The 22,729-nt window shown below is 31.4% G+C and overlaps 1 protein-coding gene across 1 annotated transcript in view; it reads left to right on the top strand.

The window, feature by feature from the left end:
• The first annotated feature begins 363 nt into the window (after positions 1-363).
• The window catches only part of LOC124543587 (lysine-specific demethylase 3A-like), a 130,163-nt gene continuing 107,797 nt past the window's right edge, over positions 364-22,729 (top strand). The window contains exon 1 of the mRNA XM_047121831.1: positions 364-639. Within this exon, the coding sequence (XP_046977787.1) occupies positions 484-639 (156 nt within the window). The 5' untranslated portion in view covers positions 364-483. The remainder of the gene's footprint in view (positions 640-22,729) is intronic.

The raw sequence follows: 22,729 nt of genomic DNA on the forward strand, positions 1-22,729 counted from the left end.
AATATGTTTTTTTATTTTATATAAATATAACAAGAATATAGAATATTATAATTAAATTTCATTTATTTTAAGTGCGCCATCTGTGAATGAATAGAATTTACGTCTTTAAGACGCCATCTATTAAACAGTAGATGTACTGCAATATGACAAAACATTTAATCTGATGTAGGATGTACGAATTCAAAAGTAGTTTCATTTGCGGTAACTTAACCGATTGAACGTTCATCTCAATGTGGTCGGATATTAATATAACCAGTAAATTTCAGAAGGCGTTCTTGCTGTTAGCAGGTGTATATTTTTGCTATGTACTATTCAAATCAGCCGCCTTTACCTCGTTGGATTTTTGTTCTTTGGAAGATTTCTCGTAGTGTCGTAGTTTCTCCTCGCTCGACGTACAGTGTAGTGTGTAATGCGTTTGAGCGTTGTGTTTCTTGACGTTTGTGTAGTTTTTTTACTGTGAATAATGTGATTGTGTAGTTCGTTATGGCATTTAGATACCGTGAAGATTTGGTCGGCAAAAGATTTCTCTCTGTGAGTGGTGTTTCAAAAATAAACGTGAATAAAGTTTCCGAATGGGGATGGAAAGCTGGTGTTATCAGAGCAGCTTCACATAAAGATAACAAGAATAAGGAACTCCAGGTAAAGCTTGTTGATTAAGCCAGTCATTAAATGAATTATAAGATAGGTTTAATTGATCATTTTCTATTTGGTTTATCTAAAAGTCAAGAATGACTTCGCGTTATGTTCTTATAAACCCATTAACTATTTATAGATATTTAATTTATATAGTAACTAAATCATCATATACATTTTTAATCATGTTTCAATTTTAATAATGAAGTCTCAGTAAAACTATTGTGCAAGTAATGCTACTATTATATTCATTTTGCGTTACTAAGTTATGGCATTATTAAAACCTGAAATCTAATTATCAAATTAATTTATAAAATATGTTTTATTAGACAACAAGTAACTAACTATATTTTGATTATCATAAAACCGAAAATGTATTGAGATGAAAGTTGGCACATCCGTGCGTCATTAAAGATATCAACGTATAACCGAAATAAATAAAAAAAAAAGTTCTTATAACGGTTTTTATTCAAATTATTTATTAAACTCACAACCCGGATGCCTTATGCCCGGATATAATTAAGTATTATATACAATATCTAGGATTTTGTATATAATATGGGTATTAAATTCCCAAAAAGGGTTGCTTTTAAAAAATACCAATATTATAAAAGAGAACGCAGGCGCTGTTAATGTAATTCCCTAAAACTGTTTTTTCTTCGACAAAATTATCTAACATAATATTATTAATAATAAAATATGCAATAATTTACTACATATCTATGTATAATCAGCGGATTGTTTCTTGAAAATGTGAATAGGCTAAATTTCATATATATTATATACATGTATGTAGTACATTCTATTACAAACATTATAAAGTATAGATATGTATTTTATCTTAGTAAAGCCAGGAATGGTGATAATAATTTTTATTTTTTCTTACAATTTTTTTTGTTTAATGAATCTATGTATACTGCGTTTTCGTAATGCATCATATCATACATATTTAAAAATAATGAATAATAACTAATAATCTTACGACGTGCTATAAGTACGGATACACAATTACAAATATTCTTTTATTATTAAATATCTTTGAGTGTAATAAATGTTTTAATCCGTCTCTTAAGGTTACTTCTAAATAAAGCTAAGAAGTTTTAAGTATTAACACAAGTTACATCATTAATAATTATAAAGCCAGCACAGGAATGCGAACGAAAAGGTCACCAGAACAAAGCAAAAGGGGCAATTAGGTACGCTAAAGACTAATTAGTACCAATTTAGATTACGAAATATCGGTAGAAAATATAACGTAAGTAATAACAACTGTTGATTTAATACCTTAACATATATGCAAAGCTACTTTCATATATAAACGATGTTAGAATTGTGCAATCTTCTTACGTCACAAATTGGCACCTGCCTTGTATTTATCTATTACGTATATTGGGATTAGGTTTAAGCGTACAAAACCGAATGCACATGACTGGGGGTTCAACGACCCAACTCTCTCTGCGTTCGATGCACCGCCCGTACGCAATGTTTGAACCGAGACCTGCCGGACCCGATCAAAGTCCTAAAAAAAACTGATGTTGGACTTTCAAATGATTTAAAAATTAGTTTACGTAACTAAAGTAACCGCTAATTATTACTATTTATTTGTGTTTCATAAAGGTTTTCTCGTGAAAAATAGTTTTATATTTAAAACACACTTTTATATGTATACTCGTAGTTGAAAACAGTACGAAATAATTAAACTTAACTCACATTTACATCATCTAAAGGAAAACAAGTATGAAAAGATAGATCGTTTCATATGTATAATGTTTGAACAAAACAGTTATTAGACTTCGTATAAGAATACCAACTATATTTTCCGACTAATAACGTCCGAAATGCACTTGCAGAATATTAGGTACTGCGCTGTACGCTCATCTGCAGGTATAAAACTTTCAAAATCAAGAGATACGACAGCTCCACAGCGATGCGCTCGCCCGCTATGTTCTCCATTTATAAATAGACGACATCTTTCTACATTGCACGCTCTCCCGCCGAGTGGGAAACGCCAGACCAACACACAACTACACACCACTACAAATATAAGAATATTTGTTTAGATTACCTACTCCTTCTCGGATCAGAAACCAGTTGTATTCGAACTATAACTGGTTATTTGGTCAGTATTAAACGTATTTGAGATCATTTACCGACGCATTTTACAATATTTGGTGAGATCTAAAAGGTCGATATGAAAAACAATTTTGCTAGTTTCTCCGAACATATTTAGGATACAGGCATCGGACGAAGGGAGCAGGAGTTAATATTTTTTACTTTCTTCAACGTTTATTAAATATGCAATCATAATATTTACGTAAATATGTCTCAGCAATATTTTTTATAAAATACCGTGAACATCCCATTGCTGGATACAGATCTCGACTCTTAATAGGCTTGACGCTTATTCCATCAATCCATTTCATCCGATCTCTGCGAATTAGATTTATTATATGAACATATGATAGAATATCATTTGACACTTCAAGCTGGTTTCTTCAGCAAATTTAGGTTCACCGCTGAACAAAATTTGGAATGAAAAGTCTGGGAACTTTGATTGATTTTGATGTGTGAAAACGGATGGATGTTTCAACATGCGTCATTTTAAGCCTCAAATTAGTTATTGTACACAACAAAAACAGCTACCTTGTCTGTTTTAAGTTAAAGACAAATGAGAAATAAGTACGTATATAATGCATTTTTACAAACTACGGTCCTATATCTAACAAAATGACCTTGTAAATACATAAAGAGCAAATATTAATAATATATGAGTCTTCGTAGAACGTAGACTTGTTGACATCAATGATATCATACATTATCTAAAGATGTTAAACTCTAACGCTTAATTAAAACATTTCAATATACCTATCAACATAATAAGCACAACCCCCCGTTATCCTACCTTTTCTACTAATAGATAATCAGCTAATGCCTGGAAGATTTAATTCCTCCACAATGATGCCTTTATACAGGGCATACGATTTATATTAATTATTATTGGTTGCTATCAAGACTAAACACATGACCTTAACATGCTATAAATACATGATTTATGCACATAAGTAGAATACGGATTAGGTTAACTCTAACGAACTAGCTGTAATCATTTACTATAACTGTACCTCAGAAATTTAAGATATATTTTCGTTCTCATCATTTTAGTCGAATAATTTGATAGTAGTTTTGTACTTGTGTTATTGAAATTCATTAAATTTACAAAATTATACATGACTTTAAATAATTGTTAACTGAATTAAAATATGCTATATCTATCACTTGATATTTTTTTGACGATAGAATTTACTGATGATGACTAAAGTTAAGAACGGAAGCAAAATATCCATTATAAGAAGGTCTTCGTACGTTGATAATTGTGAGAATAAAGAGCAGTAGATACCTACGTATCTTAAGCGAACAATGCCAAGTGAAACTCAATTTTATCAGAGAGAAATGTCAATATTAGACACTCGTCTCATTTCACCCGCACAAATGATTATTGTATAATTGAAATAATGAAACCATTACAAACACTTTGCCTTTGATAAATTGCTTAGACGATGTTGTATAATATTTTAAAATTTGAACTGTACGTCTGTACTCATTTTACAGGCTTATTAATTCTATTGTTGTGTGATATAAGGTACTAGTACGAGGTAACTTTTGTTTTGAATCGAAAGAATTCGTCCCAAAAGCAATAAACAGCGTGTTCTCCTTTGTATTTTTGGTCACTTGAACTGTTTCCGTAGACGTTGATTTACAGTCCTGGTTTATCTTCTAATTTTGTTCCTTGGTCATTTCACGCTTTCTCGTAATCACTTTGGCGATAGAATAAATCTCTATATTATACCTTTTATACTTTGCCGAATGAAACCAAATGGAAATTAATTTCCATTTGGGCTCATTCATTGTGACTTTTATAGAGGTAAGAACTTATCATCAGAAAATTGTAAATTGCAGTTTATTTTATGTAAATGTCAAAAGTCGAAATAATAAATAAAAAAAATAGTAATTATGAAATCAATTTGCCGTTTTAATTATTATACAAAATTACATGTACTTTTCATAAAAAAATTGACACAAAAGAGAATATAGTAGAATTCTTCTTAGATAAAATGTCTTTCACAGACGATATTAACGTTGTAAAAGTATTTGGATGTGGTTAATACACGTTTTAATACTCGTAGATTTTGGCATGGCTCCTCTATTTGGGTTACGTTTAAAATGTAACTATTGGTTTTTGTATAAAAACATATATTCAAGAATGAATCTCTGCTTTGAAGTTGTATTTTTTTTTCAAGAAAACCACTTCATTTTTAATATAAGTGCTCTTAGTGATTATATCTTATCGAGATATATTTTAGCCATAAATTAAAACGTTCCCACGAGATAGTCGCGTTACTGTGTCGCTAAGACAAACAAATTTTAACATAGTAAATATTTTTAAAATACGTAATTACGATCAATAAATCGGTGTAAAGCGAAATATAAAAATATAAAGCTACAATTCACAGTTTGAATCATACTAAATACATAGCTGAATCAACATAATCATCCAGCTGATACGAAGCAAGTTGTGCAAGTAGCGATGGCGAGCACAAAGATCGGTAGGGCGAGGGCGGAAAGTAGGTCGCAGAGGCGCGGGCTGCAGGGGAGCCCTTTCGGCCACTTATCAACCGGGGCCGTGACTAGGGAAAGCGACTCTTTGAAGTTTTGGTAGATACTGAATGTTTGTTTGACTATGATGCTGTTGAGATATCAAAATGAACTGCAAAGCCATCACAATTTACGGACGAATAAAAACGAGGTTAATTATATTGATTGAATCCAGTTTTGGATTTGGATTCAAGTCAAATACTTTCTATATACATATATTTGTATATAGTAACTTATAATTTAACAAATATATAGTTTAAACATGATAAGTAATTGTAAAAAGTGTTTAGCACATCGATTACTATTATCAACAAGTATTTATATTGTTTAACTTGCAAATTTCAGCATTTAATTGACATTGCAATATCCATTGTTTCGTATGTCTTACTGTAAATTTTATACTTTTGTGAATATTCAGTTTTTTGTATTATAACATACATGGTGCTTATTAAATTAACAGAAACTTGTCAAAATATAAAAACAATATAATCATTTAAGAAAATCAACTAAAATCAATACAAGATTTAAATAGGACAATAGCGTACGTACCTATCACAAATTGATTATAATTTATAATAGGTAGGTACACATCAAATTACTAAACATAATGATAATAATAGAAAGCTACACTAACAGCACGAATAACAAACTATCGATATATAAAACTTTAAATTAAACAATAAAAATACTAAGTACGGTAAATCCATCATGAAATATAGCTGTAACGATTTTAATTACATTCTTAATCAGGCTAGAAATTAGAATATTTTTTCACAATTGACTATTGGATTCATTGTTTTCAATCAGCATTGTGACGATATTGACAGAATGACACTTTATAAAACCGGAGCTGCGACCTCGCTCGAGCCCTTCGCAACCTGTGCGGCCTCATCGACTAAAATAATACTTGATACTCGTTTTCATGACTTGGTGATAACATGATTTCTTATATAAAGTAATGAAACCTGATCAGTTCCTCTGCCAGAGCCATTAAATTAAGAGGAAATACCATGTTTTTGTCGTAGGATCTGTTAGCCAGCTAGTATAAAAGTACCACTCTACAAAAAATGCCAAATAATTCGTAGTTAGTAAAAGATTGTAATGAATGCGTAGGATTGACCAAATCGCTTTTATAAGATCTCTTTATGATATGACAGGTTCTCAACCTGTTGGTGTTGAGTTTTCTTGCTTGTGGAAAAATTGTTATACTTGTGCGTTGCAACTAAGAGAACAAAGCATTCGCGTTATTAATCGAGTTTCTTTGTTGTAATGCAGCAAATGTATATATGTATATACCTATCTATAGTTAGAACAATTTGAAGTAATCTCTTTGTTTTACTGAAACTTTGAGCAGGTAGAGTCAGTGAATTTTGAGAAGAACATAATCACTTTCGAAATCAGTTGCTCAGGAAAGATTGGAAATAGCTCGATCCACACGGAGCGCGCTCGACCTAAATTCTTGAGTCTGCACATTACGGCTCCACATACTTATGTGTAGTTTTATTTGATATTGGATTATTTTTTAATTATTATGTAGAAACTGTAACTTTCTCATTCTAACGCTTACTAAGAAGTGTGCATGATACGATTTGCCTTGACCTTAATAAAGTTTTTCTTCGTAACTGTTCACGTTTAAAACAATAAAGTTAATAAAATTCCACTTATTGTATAGAAATTCTCCTTTCTCATTTCTAAATTGGTATGCCACTTAAGCCTTTTTCTCTTTGTAATTTGAATTGCTATAAACTGATCTGAATGAAATAAAAAAAGAAGAGCATCTGCATTCTTTGTTTTTAATATCGGCTTCAACTTATTGCGAATTTTAATAATGGACGATACTCATTCCGTCGTGACATTCACGGCACATATTGTCATTCAAACATAGCAAAGCTATACACAACATAGCAAAGCTAGAATAACAAGATGCAATATCGGGTCATTTTAAAAGTTTTATATACACATTTTTAATTAAAACTGACATTTTCTTTTATGGTGTCTTTTAATATATTTTCGTAATGTTAGTCATTTATTTAAAGATAAAAAAATCTTGAAGTTTTTACTTAATATATGGGTGCAAAACAAGTTTACGAGTTACCTTTAAAATATACAAAACAGGTTGCGCAATTTATATAAATCTGGTTTTTACGTCCATATAAGTAAGAGTAAGTTCATTTTTAACATTTTTGACGCAACACTAAAAGCCTTGCATCTTCACTATAAAGTTTTTAAACTCAGCTGATAATTTTGCTCATATAAAATAAACATAAGTTTTTGTTGCAAGGTTTTGTATTTAAATAGGTATATAAGTTAATGGATGAATTACCTTCATTTAATTTTATAGCAGTTGATATTGGAAGATAATATTATGGTATATAGTAAAGCACCAGAAATCACAACAGACCTTCATAAAAAGCATAGGAGGTAGATACTGTTGCAACGGCAGGAAGCGTTGGGCACGCGACGTGGCCTAACGGAGCGTGACACGAGAAATTAACTGTTATTTATACGCACTGCGATGTCTTGTTTAAGTAACCTGTTACCACATTTAAGAAAGTATAGACAAAACTATTACAGTGAAATACTCAATACTTTATCATAACAATAATTTTCGGCAAATACGAAAATAAAATGTTTTATGCCAATTAAATACTTTCGAAAAGTGTAATTATCGTTATACAGAGTGTTACAATAAATTTTTCGTATGACATTCAAAAAATACAATCCGAAAAATGCTGACATTTCCATTAAAATTGCTTGTAATAACAATTGAATGTAACTTTCATTACCTTGTTTTTTTATAGCATAGGTCAAAGTGGTCACCACCGCCCATAGGCATAAATGAGCATCGTAAGAAATTTTAGCAATTCAATCGCCATTAAATCCCCAACCTTATATAATGTGATGTCCCTTGTGTCTGTTGTTACACTCGCTTTTCATTGTTAAGCCGGAATACGACAATCCTAAGTATTGCTCTTTGGTGGTAGAATGTAATGCAAAACTCTACCACCAACCATATCATACAATTTGAATATATTTTATGTATTAGTAGGCATATTACAACACAGTTTAGTATCTTTTCTCCTATTTTTTTATTTTGTCCCATTTAATATTACCAATAGAAAGTAAGTATTTTAATTAACATATGTCTGCCTATAGATTTATTTTTAATTTCGACCACTGGGCGAACATTAGCAGAAAATAATGCTTGTTTTGTTCGTAATAATTTATTGTATCGAATGATTTATATGATTGAATTGAAACTTTGTACTTATTATCTTTGGCACCTGTGCAAAGATTTTTGATATAATATTATTACCATGCAATGAGTGGCTAGCGAGATGCGATTGGATTTTGTTTACAAAAAAAATATGAGACATTACAATGCATGTCGTCAAGAATTTCGCTCTACGTACTTGTGTTATTGATAATAGTATAGTATGAACGTGCGTATGAAATGGAGACATACTTATCAATATTTGTTTTGATTATAGATAAATGTCAAAGTACGATCTAATTTTTATATTCTGAAGCTACCATGACCAGCCGTGACCGCCGGCCTCGTCTAGTGAGTGTTGTTCTAGAAGGTTGTATTTCAACATCGTCTTCTACGTTTAACGTAATTGAACTTACAATACTTGAACTAGCAATTTATTTTATATGGCATTTTTATCAATAGAAAGCACTTAAACCGCTTTAGGATTCCATTTATCTTAAATATTATTTAATCTGTTAATCTTATTTCGGAAAAGTACTAAGATGAGACGAGTATATATATAATTATAAAATATGCTATTTCAATACAGTTAAACAATTATTTTTTATGATATATATAAAAAAAAAACATAAATCATCCAAGCACGAAACTGCGTGTTACTGACGATTTCGAACGCATAATATCAACAGCGTTAGTTTATATGAAAATGTTAAATCATTTGGGCTTTAGTTTATTTTCACGTAGATAAAATATTTACGCGTAACATCTAATTGAAGTTAATAAGTTTAAAAAGGTTATCGATCTTGCTATTTATTGTCAGATTGTCACACTTGGACTTGAGTTGTCTGAACAAACTTTCAATACAGTTGAAGTAATTTTATAAATAATATAATATGAAAATCCTGATATATTAGAATATGATTGAAAAATGAGAGCAATATCTAAAAGTGAATATACCACCGTGTCTGAAGTCCTGTTGTTTATGTCTTATTGTTGTCAGTGATAACAGTCGTTTACTCGTACTTATCGCGTCGCTAACTATTTATAGTTATCGCGAGGACGAATACAGAGGTGATGGCAGTAGTCTATGTTATTAATGATTGTTTCTCATATTTCAAAATTTTCCGCTGTTAACTAAGATATCAAAGTGTGAAGAAGAAGTTTATTGTTTTTTTTTTAAATGAAACAGCGACCCGACGCGTTACAGTTTTGAAATATTCTAATTTTAAAATTCGATAAAATAATCTTGTCGAATATTCGTAGCTGCAGAAGGATTAACGTAATACTGACCGCATAGCTATGAAAGTTGGAAGTTCGATACTGATGAATAATGAATTGAACATAGTAAGGCAGACTGTCAAATGGCACTCTTATTGTAATCGGTCACCACCACCCATAGATATTGGCATTGTAAGAAGTGTTGACCATTCATCACAAGCGCTACCACTCGTGGAACCATAGTGATATCTTTGTTATGCTGTCCCACTCAAAAGTTAACTTGAAACATTTATTTAAAACCATTAAGATTACTAGAGACCGTTAAGACGAAGTCTTACTGGTATATAGCATGGTTGTTACTTTTGTTACGTAATGACAGCAATAAGTGTTACATAACTGCATGAGTGGATATAACTACATTCTTGTTTAGTCTTGAGTTGGTTTGAAACTTTATTACACAAATAAAAGAAAATAAGTGTCGTTATCTTATTTTAACAAACTTCGCTTGTATTTTTTAGTTATCAAGAAATGTAATGTAAATCATAACATTTGCATTAATACATTTTCCTGTACTTATTTTTTATTTATGATTTTATAAAATCGTATAAAAAAAATGTTATAAATGTATAAGTTGAAATATATATCAAATTAAATATTTAATATCTTAATCTTAATAAAATGTACGTAAATATTTACTTACTAAATGAATAGCCAAAAATTGGACGGCCTTGTGAAGTCTTATTACGACATCCACATTCAACAATTACAGGCGCTGCGGTCGTTGAACTATGGTGTGTCTAGCCTTAGTCACTTTCTACCTCAATTGTTTGGATATTATTTTTGTTTTTACAAAACACATGTTTTAATTTTAATGTTTTAAATCTGCATTGACGTTGGAATCACATCTTTAACCGGAAGTTTCACGTGGGAAGTTCTGAAAAATTTTTAGGATTATTCAGCACCAGACGTCGCTTTAAAATTCGAAATTCCATCCATATAACTTCGTTGTCCGGAAATTTACAACAGATCTATTTTTAAGATATATCTGCCTCGCACTATCTTTCCATGGAACCAACTTTTGTCATCAGTTTTACGATTCGAACCGATATAATATGGGATCCATAAACAAAAGTCCCTTCTTATTCCTCAAAGGCCGACAACGCACCTGCAATGCCCCCGGTGTTGCAGATGTTCATGGGCGGTGCTAGTCACTTTCCATCAAGTGTCTGGCCCTTTGACACCTATTACTAAAAAAAATAAACAATTATTTACCGACTCGTAGTTAAATAGCGTGGTAGAATATAAGCTACACACCCTTCTTAACAGGAGCGGTGGCCTTTGTTCAGTTTTGGGGAAATTATCGAACATGAAATTTTAATTGTAACTTAAAAATTAAAAACAAACCGTAGTGATTTCCTGTGCCCTTAAAAATTGGGTATTTTAATAATATTAATAATTAAAATCTTAAATAATAATAAAAATAATAATAAAATAATTTTAATAATTAAAATCTTAAAAATGAAACCCACACACATTCACTTGTTTGCTTTTTGGCGTTACAAACATTGAAGTCTCGTAATACTATGGCAATACCTAATCTTCACTTTATTATAAAATTATATAACAGACCAAGCAATTGTGAACGCCACTTAGTTCTATTAATTGTCGTATTAACTACAGTTTCTCTTTCATCCTATAATCTTATAAGCAGACATCATGTCAGACAACAGTATAATGTTATGCCGATGTATTTTTATTTTAACGTATTTATGCACTTCATTATTTCGCACAAACAAACTGAGAAAAACTATGCTCTTGAACTTTTGATTAATACGTATATGTACATAACACTAAAAACCTCTTATGTTTGTAAAAGTTAAGTAAGTGATTCCACAGATGCAATTAAACAGTTTGTGCATATTGAAATCCCTAGAATTTGAGGACAAGGCATGTAGATATGCAACCCCAATTTTAAGCCACTGTACTAAATGAGCGGTTTTCAAAAGTAGGTCAGAACGCTGAGGGCTTAAATTGGGTCGTACCCAAGGGGAGACTGGGTTAGGTATCTACTGGGTAAAGGGTTTATATATATTAATAAAACTGAGCAATTGTTCAAGTGATATTATGTTTTTTTTTTTTAATATTTATTAAGAAATTGGATCGAATATGACTTTTGTAATAGGCGTTGTTGCTGTTTGTATTAAATTTTTTACTTTCGCTCGTACATTTGATTAGAGCATCGAAAGAGAAACTCCATGTTTATTTTATGATATAAAATAGGTTGCGTGTCTACGACCGCGTCTACATTGTTAAGGTATTTTAATCGATTCGACATGAAAATGAATTCTCGAACTCGCCTTGGTGTACGCTGATATTGACACCAATAACGAGCCGTCATGCCAATTGCGGACCTCGCTTGTGTACTTAATATTTACAGGAATAACTTTATGATTATTGCTACCTTTTATTAACCGTTTTAAATTTAATAAATATGTTTGTATAAAATAAGCATATATTCTTATAGTTAGAGATGCAGGAAGAAGCATATATTATGATAATGATTGTTAGCCAAGGTTATGTGAACAACTTGACCAAACAAAAATGTTGGAATTAATGTTGTCTTAAATTTGTTGGAATTAAATATCTTATTCTTGCAATTATTTTAGCTTGCTTACCATGAAAAGCAGAAATCATATATTCAAAGTATTGCTGTACAATTACTATTCAATTAGTATCTTACCAATTACCTGTGCCTCATATTATAAATATAATATTTATTCGAATTCATTGGTTTTATAATATATTATTTCATACGGTTTATAAATCTCTCTAAATTTTATTAACATTCTCTGAATCTAAAGTTCTTAAGTTGCTTGTAAACTACTTTTAAACTATCGTCTACAACGTCGTATCGTCTACTTTTAATTTCCAATGAATTCCATCCGACCAATGGCTTCTTCGCTAACAATATACTATCTCGGTCTTTTAATTTTAGGTTCGATTATATTTAATATTATTGCATTCTCGTCTCAATTGTTACCTTACAAATCTCAAAGAAATAAAAACAAACATTAAGGAATCAAGAATTACATAGAAAGTAGTAGTAATAAATGGAAGTTTAATATGTCACACAAAATACATCAAGCTACTGATTATAATCAGTGTTGGAGAACTAGCAAAGTATGATCCGTATCGTCGTCTTTCAGCCTAGCGTTGGTAATTCATTTTTATCTGACTATTAATCAATTCATATTTTTTATCATCGAAATAATCTTATTAAAACTTGAGCAACGATTAACATTGCCTGTTAATTATTCGTTGTTAAACACTATGTAATTAAAGCGATAAAAAATCCAACGAATCCAAATGAAGGTCAACTTGTATAGTAAGAATGTGGGTTCGAGTTAACTTGTAACCATTACAAGAATTTGTGAAGCTGGCTAAAATCGCCTACAATTACGTGACATTTTTGCCAATAATCAAACACAGGTTATTTCTCAACTCGATGAATTAAATAATAACTTATATATATTTGTTGTAACTATATAATCATATAAACAAACTACCCCTATCCAATACCTAAATATGTTTTGAACTTTTTTAGCTGCCTACGTTATAGAAGGAGGATCACTTCAGATTTTTGTGATGCGTGAGAAACGCACGAATGTACTTATTCTTGTGGTTGTTCTTTATATTTTAAATTGTATGAAATGATGTACCGTTTAATTGTATAAATGACAAATATATAATATATATAACACCGAATCTTACTTCTAAAATACGTTTAATTAGAAAAATGTGTTACTATAGATAGGTTTTATAAAAAGTATTTTACCACACAGCTCCAGTAATGTATCCAATATATGAGATAGTTTCATCCGGAACGTGCAAGCTTCAGCACGATGTTATTTTACCATAGAGCACGAGATGAATTTTAACAACAAATTAAACACGTGTAAACTATGTGGGCAAACCCGGATTTTAACCCGCGACCTTTGTTAATCCTTGAATGGTTCAATACATTAATTACCTACTTATTATACAAAATGTATTGAATATTTTGTAAGTAAAATAAAAATAGCTATTTACTTATAATAACTGACTTCTATACGGAAAGTTTTTTTATAGAAATAGACAGTAAGACGTGTATGCAATAATATAACCTAACATATAAAGCGCTGGAAGCGCTAGGTCGGGTATTATATTATGAGATCTATATAAACAACATTTAGAAATGTCATGTCTGATTCAGTTCATGTAATAAATACGAAGGTACATAAAGCATTCAAAGAGACAATAATTTAGATTCAACACGTGCATAAATACAATGCTTTATTGCTTTTCCAGTGGAATCCAAAGTCCACAAAATATTCAGTCTATTAGAATAGCAATATACGTATTTATAACTTACAAAACAACGTATAATACTCGTTCGTTAGTTGTACGTCTATACATAGTAGAGCGGAACCGGGTGCGTGCGTTGACCGCAAAGAATGCATGCGGCGCACGCGCATCCCACAGCTGTTTCTGTTCGTTCCGCTGACGTCCGTTGACATCATGATGGAAAAGGAAATAAAACTTTTTATATCAATCAATATCATGGAGCATTGATTGCTATTTATTTCGTCGGCTTTTTACATGTCTTTACTCGTAACTATAAAATATATCAGCGGTCCTTTAGAGAAATAAATGTAGATGCCACTCAGTCCATATTTGTAATCAATCAAAGCCACTCGATTTAAACCTGTTCGTTTGAAAATGATTATAATAGAATTTTGATCCCACGTTAAAAATTAAATACAGTCATTTTGTCTCAGTCGTGAATTCCTGACATTTTAGTATCACTGCATCGAACCGTGAAAGCGGTGGTTTACTTTTTGCCCACGCTGCTGCCTCAGTGAACGATTATGTCAATCATTCAAGCATCGATTATGGAACCTTTTTCTTCTCTGAATAGAATATACCTAAAAACAGTTTACAGCCTGAGCTTTTTGTATTAAATAGGCCTTTAGCTATATAATTAACAAACATAAGTAGAGGGAGGGGTGATATAAAAACATTAAAAATAACTTTGGCATGTATTGTTACATGCTGACGACAATTGTATTTTCTCCATAAATTATTTCTTTGATAGATGCAATTTCGGTTTTATTTAATATTAATTTATTGCAATAAACTAATTTTGAAGTATACTTAAAAAAACGTTTATGGATCAAATATTATCGAATCGCTGGATTTCCTACCAAAAATATTAACTATAATGAACCATAATACGGGTTACTTAAAATATATATAAAGTATGCTTAATTCAATTAATATTAATTCATAAAAACTTTAACATATTTGTATATTTAACTGATTGATGACTGAGTAGTCGTTCCATTTATCATTTCGATTTTCTCATTTTCACCGGCAAGATCTTATCGACGCTGGGAGTTTTATGAGCGATATCAGGATAATAGTAAAACCTCGTTTTACTACTCAATTCAATTTATATCCTTTCTGAATATTGAAGATTAAATAAATAACTACTACGACATATATAAAATGTTTTTAATTATTTCAATGCAATAATAAACCAGTTTTGATAATTGTTTTTTTATTATAAAATAAATAATATGATCGATTATTCATTTTATGAATATAAGAAAACAATTACGTGTGTATCTTTATAACGACTTCCACAATAAATATATCTCGGTGTCACGTTACGCTGGTTGTAGGTACTTCCACAGCAATTGATGCGAGCTACTGAGCTAGTATAGCCCTGACCTCGTAGCTAGACAAGTAATGATAATAATCAACGGCGATACGGTCGGTTTGTGTTTATTAATCCTAGCGGCTTAACTCTTGTAATACTGAATCTTATCGGAACAATCGTGAGAAAGAAGGCCAATCTGTCCTATCGATGCAGCGATTGTATTAAGGTGACTCGTTTGCTACATTTTGTAACTTTTTATAGTTTATTTTAATGAAAAATCTATGTATTAAACTAAAGTGTATCTCGGTATATTGGTTTTTCAAATTTAACTACTTATTATACTATACGGATTCAATAAAACTCCAAAGAATTCTTATAACATGTTAAAAAAATCATTATAAAATAAGATTTATATAATATAAAATTATCTGACATTGAACAAAAATATCTTAAATTTATTCAAGTAGGTACCTACTATTAGTATGATTTTAATTGCTCATTTATAAAGAAAATGTATTATTCTTATAAATGGTTATTAATAATAATTAATGAAGCATTAAAACTCATTAAAATAACTCTTGAAAGCAATTTTGATAAGAAAATTTACTGAAAATGTATAGTTATTTTTCTGCCTGTTTTATTTTTATACTGTAATGTTTCTTTATAAACTTTAACGTTACGTAACATTTATTTATCTTATTCTTTGCATCCCGAGTCATGTAATAATAGTCATGATTTGCTTACCATAATCCCATTTATTTACGGGGGTACAGCGCAGTCAGTAAACTGGATGGAATGGATTTGGAAGACTTATGACCGGCCGCCTGCCAGGCGCCAACCCTCCTTGGCTTTTCTTTCACTGCTGGATCGGTTTCCCATCACCAACGGATGATACCAATATCTATAATATATACGTCGGCTTATATGAATTCCACAAATTAATAATTGAGGTGGGCTGCCTCTATTTTTTGGTAGAAGGTTAAAACAGATAACACTTAAAAACACTGTCTTTGTACAATTAAACTTTATTATGTTAAATACAGTACATTATACGTAATCCATACACTATCACGAATTTATGCAGTTTAACTTACATGACATGTTATTTTAGTGTAATAAATGATAATCATGGAGTAAAAAAAAAAAAAAAATTGGTATCCAAATTGGTTGGGTAAATTTGGTTGCAAGATTTGACCCGCCCATATAAATAGGAATTATCAAAAACTGATAAGTTTTTAAGTCAATAAACTCCAGTCCATTTTAAAATGTTTTAAAAGAATATACCTAATCGTGTTCCTATCTCTTCTTCTTATCACTTCTTCCTAGATGAGTAATAAGGACACAGACTCTTCACATTTTAAATTGATATAATAATGGTAAGCATAATTATTAAAGAAATCGATTAGCTGTCTCTTATAATAAAATTTGAATGTATTCATTATATCGTATGAGCAGATATATCGCTTCCCCGAACCAAGTTTAGTAAACCATTAAATATATTTGAGTAATATTTAATGGGCGCATGTATGCATGAACATAATATTTTGGAGTTGCACAGATGTGTGGAGTTTTCTGGGTTGCACCCTCAATACTGTGCCAAGCATTTCGTAAGAGTCTGTCCTCGATCACCGCATTTATGCTTGCTACCTTTTTTCATTATTCGATAAATAATAGGTCGTCCATGATCCTATCAGGACCGCGAAAAGGTCAAAGACGGCCCTGGAATTCCGGGCCCTTGTAGCTCAGTTCAACCCGGTCGAATATAAAAGTATCTATATCCTGTACCGAATACATGTACAGCCCGGGCCGCTTAGCTGGTTAAGGCTGGCCCTGAATAGTTTAAAATCTAGTTTTAACGTGTTTGACCGGGTTTCATATTTCTATTGTTTTATTTTAATAGACCCAATTTATATAAAAAAATAGGAGTACGAATATCGTTGCTAAAGCATTTTCCTGTCTAACTTACAGCTCATGTAATGTTTGATCATTCAAGTGTTCCTATACCAACTACTAGTTTATTCAGAATATCTGCAGGTTGAAGGCGGGTTCATGTAGATATCAATGTACAGATATATTATACACGAACGGATAACGTAGAACGTATATCTACTACGTATATATCCGTGAATACTTAATGTCGGTCTATTTAGAGATTTGGCTGTGGGTATGGCGACGAACAGAATTGGAGATGATTTGATGTATAATACACATATAAGACATTATGTATTATAGTAAATAGTTTATGTAATATAATCTAAATATAGAAAGCTGTTTTTAAGGTATATTGTGTTAGATGTATCTATGATTACAGTATTCAATTTTATTTGAAACATGTACTACAATTCTAATTGAATTAAATTAATTATTTATAGAACGAAATCACATACATACATATCGACTCTCCCATTTGTTTTGTTACTAAGGTCGCCTTAAGACTAAATTATCTGGTAATATTTTGCCGGAACATTTATCTAATTTATTTATCTTGTCATATTCGAGTTAATAACTATTATAAAACGACGGAAAAAGTCTTTACTTAGTCAAATTTAATTTGAAAAATAATATAATAAATACAAAAATGTAAGTTAAAATTGTGGGTTTGCTTTTTTAATTATTTTATTAATATGCAAAGGGAACTTCTTTAAAGCACTACTCAGTAGGGACGTAGCAAAAGATATAAGCACTTGAGAAATGAAAGGGAAAACTTCCCTTGTGTTTGCTTTTACGGCCATGAATGTAGAAAGAGCTGCTCTATGCATTTTTAATGACTTTGTAGGTACTATTTTAAAAAAGGAACACAAAATAATAAAAGTAAGGAAAAAAAAAATTGTTCCAACTTTGTTCCATTACAAAGGTATTTATATTAATCCAATATAAAAACTCGTAAAGAATAATTTGTCTCGAGTGGATGTAAGAATTCAGGACAAAACAATTACGAAATAAATAAATGGGTCCTTTGTTTGTAGTTTGTACTTGACGCCTATTTCATTAAAATTGTGATTGAACATCAATTATATTTAATTTAACTAAAACAATTTCTCAGTAAAAGTCTACGTCGGAGATACTAAGGCGCAAGGTTGGTACGACAATGTTTTGCAACCGATCGTGCGACAGGTCCGAGTCGCTGGCTGCGTTCATTGACCCACTGAACCCGTCGGGAAATGTGTGGGGCGCGCTTATTTGGAGCTGTCATTCGGATGCATAAACGATTCTATAGCGCGGGAAAATTATCTCCGTTTGTAAACTTAACGTTTATTCATTTATTATCTATTGTCCAACTTTCTTTTATGTACAAGTTTTAAAGCACTTTTATTCAAATTGATAATGTTATATTTTCGACTTTCTCTTTTTAAGCAATTATAACGTTGTTTATAAAGATTATGATATTTAATAGTTATATAAACGCATTCCAAGTATTTTGTCTTACCAATAATTATGTAGTTACTTGTTGTAATACTTAATTCGAAATCTAATTTACTTAAAAAGTAAAAAGATATTCAATTCTTCTCAACAATTTAGAGCTTAAACATCTTCGAATGATATGAATATTTATATTTATTTTCTACAGATCTCAATTTCTTCAATCTTAATAGACGTCAAGAATGAATAAAATTCGAATTTAGACCACAGGCTGTCAAATAGGTTGTCATATGGCAAGCGGTTACCTTAGAAACCAGTAGTAACAGCATCTTACAGCGTTCATGTATCTAGGACGTAACATGCCATTTGCCTGTTATTACTCACGCACTCTTCAAACCGGAACAATTCAATACTGAGTATCACTGATTTAGTGGTAGGATAATATGCTAGTTGGTATACACAAAGAAGCCTGCCTTACAAAGCCATTACACCACCGATAAAATGTTCTCAAAGATAACTTAAAAAAATAATGCATATTTGAAGTATTTTGCTACAAACAACCGCTAGACAAGAAGAAAATACGTAATTGGTTTTCGAGGAATACAAATAATAAAACATTTGCAGCACAAAGCGATGAATTTCTCGTATTTGGTACAATATGACATTTTCAATTCAAACTGCGGCATAATTATGTGGTTTCAAGAGAGTATTATAAGATAGATGCTGTCTGGCAATGTTGTCTTATAATCATTCGCAGTGGCCTAGTTTCACAACCTTGACTAAGTACTTACTGTTTCTATTATTAGAACGTATTTCCCGCGCACCGGTAAAGAAGTTTCTGGCTAAACAAATAAATAACGGTATACTCGGCATTCTGTAACGTCGTCGATAACTGCCATCAGATGTAGTAAAACAATTATAGATCACGAGTTAAGATCAGTTTTAAAGGCTATATCATTGTAAAGTGAAGTAAAGTAACAGCCTGTAAATTCCCACTGCTGGGATAAGGCATCCTCTTCCATTAAGAGGGTTTGGAACATATTCCATCACGCTGTTCCAATGCGGGTTGGTGATGAAATTAGACACATGTAGTTTTCTTCACGATGTTTTCCTTCACCGCCGAGCACGAGATGAATTACAAACACAAATTAAGTATATATATATATATATATATATATATATATATAACCTATATATACTTTATATATATATATAATGTTGTTTGCCTGGGTTTGAACCTACAATCATCGGTTAAGATGCACGCGTTCTAACCACTGGGCCATCTCAGCTCCTATATCATTGTTTTTAAAGTAATCTTGAGTCAAAAATTGCTATTAATTCTTCCTTTTTCTAATGCGCTTCTTATGCTTTCATTATTGTTAATACTCTCACTCAATAATATTTCTTTTGCTATGAATGTGTGTGTTCGTATAAAATCAAGCTTTTACAATAGATTTTAAGCATTTTGGTATAAACAGTTATAAACGATATAATCGAGTAAAGCAATCTATCCTCCCCTACTGTGCTAATACATCATCTTCCCGCGTCCCGCACGGCCCACGCCTAGAATTTATTCAAATATCTCCTAATATCTCTGGTTCAATTTAACACCGTGCCCAAAGTGTAAACATCATATTTTAATTAAACGTTTCTTTAAAATAATATGTTATTCTGAAGGATCAATGAAGTGTGATAAATAAATGAACGTTAATCAACTTTTCCAAGTTTTAAAATAAGTGCTTTATCGTGAAAATGCACAATAATGACGTCTGTAACTGTGTACAGTTGCACACTACTACAATAACGAATACATTTCATAAAACGTTTTTGTAAAGTTGTTTTGGCAGAGATTTCTTGGAATGCGTCCGGAATTTTCTCTCCGACTGATAGAATAAGGGCAATATTCCTTAAATATATAAACTACATAATCATCTTGCGATATTATAAATGCCAAAGCTTAGACGGATAGATGTTACTCAGTCACGTCAGAGCTTTTTTTTTTATTACGCTGGAAAAACGCTTTACGCGTTTCCCCCACGTGATGGAAAGTGGGAGGGGGGGTGTGGTACTCCCCGGAGCCCTGAACGCCGAGTGCGCCCAAGCACACCGGGTTTACCCACTAAAAAACCAGCGGTACCCTCTCCGTCTTTCGGCGGACGCCACGGGATCGCTTACGCATGCTACCGTGACGAGTCACGTCAGAGCTGCTAAACGGATCTTAATGAAATTTGGTACAGAGATGGATATTATTCTGGAATAGCGTATAGTTACGTTTAATATCTAACTCCTGCACTTACTACTCTTCCTTTCACTCTTGGCCGTTTAGTGGTTTTTGCATGAAACTGGAAAAAATTAACAAAAAAAATCAATTATTATCAATGGGATTCATTGTTGTGAAAATTAATAAATACTCATTTTCTTACATGGATTCGTATTTTTGCGATACAAAACACGAATATCTAATTGTTCCAGATTTAATTGATGAAAATCCTATCCCATAAGTCTGTAGGTACATAAGGTATTCATAGGTAGGTAGGTATATATAGTATTTGGGTCTTACCTAACACAAAATACGATATTTTTTTTCATAATTATTATGTAATAATGACAAAATGAACAAAGATTATTGAAAAGTACATATTATGTCAAAAGCATCTAGATAAGGTTCTTAGAATTACAAAGTCCTTATCAAAGTTTATTTTGACAACATGTTTGACAGTATTGGAAGTAATTATTAAACATCAATTAATGAGCTGATACTTCATAATAAATTGACTCGAGTAGTGTTCTTTAAATATGATAGATTGCAATGTAAGAGAATTGAGATCATTACGGTCTATTGTTAGGCGGTAACGTAAACGGAAATTATTACAAAATATATTACGAAATACACCGTCAAAATGTCGTAATTGCATTCTAATACTGTATAGTCTTTAGTTTGTCTATGTCCGTTTTATTACAATACAATATGACCTTATCGACAAAATATGGCTTTCATATTTTTAGTAATTGTAGACTTTATACCCGATATAAAATCAAACCTATCAATCAATCAATATCGTGCTTACAAAGGTGTAAGATATTTAAGTTTTAAATTTATGATCAATCGTAAATATTCATATAGATTCGTAACTTGTAGCGAGTGGAAATGTTGAAAATAAAGTCCAATATCGTAAGTTTATTGTAAGCGATTGCATTCGGTCTGTTTATAAACGTTGGCCAGTCAAGGGTTTGGCAACACCCCGACCGCGTGGGCTTGACTGCACTTGAATGTACACGATGGCTTACAGACTACAGTCGCCTTTCAAACACCTCTGAATTCATTTCTATTTTCGAATCGTAACAACATCTGCACCGCACGACTTTGTATGTCAAAATATGTATTAGGTATATATGTTGTATCATCTAATATTTAGATAAGATTTTCACAAATATCATAGTAGCACACCTCTCTTATACTCATTAGTATATATTAATCTATTCTGAATTATTGTTTAATGTCATAAAATCCATCATCATATTATGTGTAGAGTCTGCAAAAAAATGACAAGACCTCGTATGATTATTAATTCAGTTACTTCACGAGATGAATATTCCAAGTATTTTGTTTGTTACCATTTGCCTCTTACAATGTGGTCTCAAAAGCATAATATGTAATCCGTGTAATAAGATTACCTTCCTTATTAAGCCGTGTGACCGTAATCACAACAAATGACAGTCCTTCGAACAAACGGCATGTTATTCTGTTTAGTAAGCACGGTTCTATACATGTACACAGTAAATAATCGCTTAGATACATACGTGCTATTACGTGTACGTAACAGATACGGTGACAAGGTCGCGCTGTGTAGTGTAGGGCTTCAAGCGAAACTGGAACGAGATGAAAATTCTCTTGAATATAGGGTAACATTCACTTTGATGCTCTGTAAAACTAAAATCTACAATAGAAT

Source organism: Vanessa cardui, chromosome 3 (assembly GCF_905220365.1).
Source record: "Vanessa cardui chromosome 3, ilVanCard2.1, whole genome shotgun sequence".
NCBI classification, from domain to species: Eukaryota; Metazoa; Arthropoda; class Insecta; order Lepidoptera; family Nymphalidae; genus Vanessa; species Vanessa cardui.